General features: G+C 40.6%; 1 protein-coding gene across 1 annotated transcript; it reads right to left on the reverse strand.

Annotated features, from left to right (window-relative positions):
* Nucleotides 1-565: 565 nt before the first annotated feature.
* OR10A4 (olfactory receptor family 10 subfamily A member 4) lies at nucleotides 566-1,525 on the reverse strand (the record flags this gene model as incomplete). The annotated part of the gene is made up of 1 exon (XM_080815001.1): nucleotides 566-1,525. Exon 1 carries the CDS (start codon nucleotides 1,511-1,513, stop codon nucleotides 566-568), a length of 948 nt encoding a protein of 315 aa, XP_080671127.1. The 5' UTR covers nucleotides 1,514-1,525.
* Between the last annotated feature and the right edge of the window lie 1,762 nt (nucleotides 1,526-3,287).

A 3,287-nucleotide genomic window follows, 5' to 3' on the forward strand; every position in this document is an offset into this window, starting at 1 on the left:
AATTTGTCTATTTTCTTCAGCACTGTGTCTTCAGGGCCTAAACAGGGTCTGACATATGCTGAATGTTGAATAAAAATGTATTGAAATTGAGTTCAAAAAATGAGTGAAAGAATGACACAAACTCTACCGCTTATTATTACCGTTGTCATAAGTTTATTTTGTAAGCAAAAAGATCCTTGAAAGTTTCAGGGGGAGTTTGGAAACATAGCTAATGTAAAGCAGGAAGTTATAAAAAGACATGGTTGAGGAAGTTCAAGAAAAGTTAAAACAAGTACAGAATGGCAAATTGTAGTGTTGTCACTACAACTGTCAACCTTCAGATCAGCTCCCCATCTGTGTCAACTAGCAGTATCCTCAGATATGTTGGTCCCCCAGTCCTATGGATGCAGGCCTATAGAAGTTCTCCTTCATCACTCATGTTCTTTCATTCAGAAACAGAGCCTAGTGAAGTCCAAAATTCTAGTGGATATATCATGGCTCTTAGAATGAGCATTCACTAAAACATACTTGAGGAGTCCTTTCCTTTCTCCTTGCATTCCACTCATTTGGTTTGCATCACAGTCAGTCATAGTTTTTGAGGGCCCAGGGTCCTGTGGATGACTCGCTTCAGTGCAGCCTTCACTTCACTATTCCTTAAGCTGTAGATGATGGGGTTCAACATTGGAGTCACCACTGTGTAGGACAGTGATAGCAGTTTCTTGCCCTCAGGAGAGGTGCTGGATCGTGGTCGGAAGTATGTGAGGATGGCAGTGCTGTAGAAGAGGGAGACAACCAGGAGGTGGGAGGAGCAGGTGGAGAAAGCCTTGCGTTTCCCCTCAGCTGATGGCATCCTGAAGATAGTGGAGAGGATTCGGACATAGGACCCCAGGATTAGCAAGAAAGGGAAGAGAATGAATAAGACAGTTGCTGTCAAAGCCTCCAGTTCAAACAGAGAGGTATCAGCACACACCAGTGCAATGACAGGGGGGCTGTCACAGAAAAAGTGGTTCACTCTGTTGGGGCCACAAAAAGGGAAGCTGAAAATCCACGTGGTTTGCACGGTGGCCACTGGAAAACCTGAGAACCAGGAGGCAGCTGCTAGCTGGGCACAGGCCCTGCGGCTCATAATGATTGGGTAGCGCAAAGGGTCACAGATGGCTACATAACGGTCATATGCCATTGTGGCTAGGAGGCAGCACTCAGCAGCCCCAAAGAAGAAGAAGAAATACATCTGAGTGGCACAGCCAAGGAAGGAGATGGTTGTGTCTTGGATGATCAGAGTCCCCAGCATCTTGGGCACAATGACCAAGTTGAAGCCTATCTCTAGGAAGGACAAGTTCCTGAGGAAGAAGTACATAGGATTTTGTAGAGCTGAGTCAGCTGTAGTGACTAGGATGATGAGAACATTGCCCATTAGGGTAACCAGGTAAATAGTTAAAAAAAGGAGAAACAGTAGAGCTTGTAGCTCAGAAGACAAGGTTGAAAAGCTCACAAGAACAAACTCACTGATAATTGTCCAGTTTTCCCACGTCATTCTTCTGCCTAGAATTTCATTGGCATTCATTCTCCAGGAAGGTAGAAGTCTCCATATGTTATTTAGACCTCTATTATACCCTTAGAAAGAAAATTTATGGCCTCATTCTCTACCTTTCTGGTTATAGTGATTGGCAATAGAAAGCAGTACCTTCCAAAATGTAAAAAAAAAAATAAGCTTCTCCTTTGAAGTCACAATATTTTGGAAGAATCCTAACGTGTTTTAGACTGAACTGAGGCACACCATATATATCTACATATTCCTTGACTTTTCTTAGCTCTGTAGAGACTGTTCAAAATCATAGGTTCCCTTTGGGACTCCTACCCTTTCTTCAATAGTCAGTGGAACTAAAATAGAAGTCAGGCTAAGCATTTCTGAAGAGAGGGGTCTTAGTGCACAATGAAAGGTGGTGAGGTCAGCCAGGATATATTTTCTGCAAAATGAGAGTAGGAAAGAGAAAGTCAAGGAAAGTGAACCAGCAGTTACTAATGATCCCTTAGGTGAGACCTGAATGTGTCCTAATCTCAAGCAGCCCACATTTGCAATGGTTTCAGTATACTGGAGAAATCTTCAATATGTTAGAGTATTTCTTCATTCCCCATCTCAGAATATGTCATTTTAAAGGAGACGTGGAATATAGAGACTCTGGTTTATTCTGATTTTAGGTTAAATATTACTGATAGGTTGTATATGATGAGAAAAGGGAACACAGACTCAAGACAGTGTCAGACCATAGAAAGAATCCAGATATATTACATGTAAACCTTTTGATCAGCTTTTGTTGGTTGACTTGTGTCTTGACTTTCAAGAAATATGAGCTCAAGTGTAACATATTAATAAAGACTCACTCAAATAGGCAGACTAATAATATTAAATCCTGTGAGAAAGAAGCAGAAGGTTTAATCAGTATATCAATAACTAAACTTCAAAATTGGGACCCTGAAATTCTGATGATTATAAACTGACATGATGTAATACATCTAAGGCACTTGCATGATGACTGATACATAACACATGCTAACCATAAATGCTAACCATTATAGTTATTATGATATAATGCAGATCTATCCTTCAAAGTCTACTTCTTGTCTAACTTACTTCCCAAACTCACTGTAGTCCCTACTTTTCAATTCCTAGAAGAAAAGCATAATTTATTCATTAATATTATCTTCTGTGTACCAGACACTCTTCTAAGTACTGAAGATAATACATCTATAAATAAAACAAACAAAAATCTCTGCCCTAAAGGACCCCTCCCAAGATCATTGAGAATTGACCAAGTCCCTAACATATAATAGTACAACTCGCAAATCTTAGATCCAAGGAAACAATCCTGAAAGTGGCTAGGGGGAAGAGATTTCTTATGTACAGAGGGAGGAACATCAGAATAATGTCAGACCTGTCCACAGAGACCTGGCAAGCCAGAAAGGGCTGGCAAAACATATTCAAGGTACTAAATGAGAAGAACAGACAGCCAAGGATTCTTTATCCAGCAAGGCTGTAATTCAGAATGGATGGAGAGACAAAGAGCTTCCAAGACTGGCAGAAACTGAAGGAATATGTGACCACCAAGCCAGCCCTGCAAGAAATATTAAGGGGGGGGGGTTCTACAAAAGAAAGACCCATCCATATGCTGTCTATAAGAGACTCATTTTGAACCTAAAGATACATTCAGACTGAAAGTGAAGGGATGGAAAACAATTTTTCATGCCAATGTATCTCAAAAGAAAGCTTGGGTAGCAAATCTCACATCAAACAAATTAGATTTTAAGCT

Source organism: Martes martes (assembly GCF_963455335.1).
Source record: "Martes martes genome assembly, chromosome: 10".
In the NCBI taxonomy this organism is placed as follows: Eukaryota; Metazoa; Chordata; class Mammalia; order Carnivora; family Mustelidae; genus Martes; species Martes martes.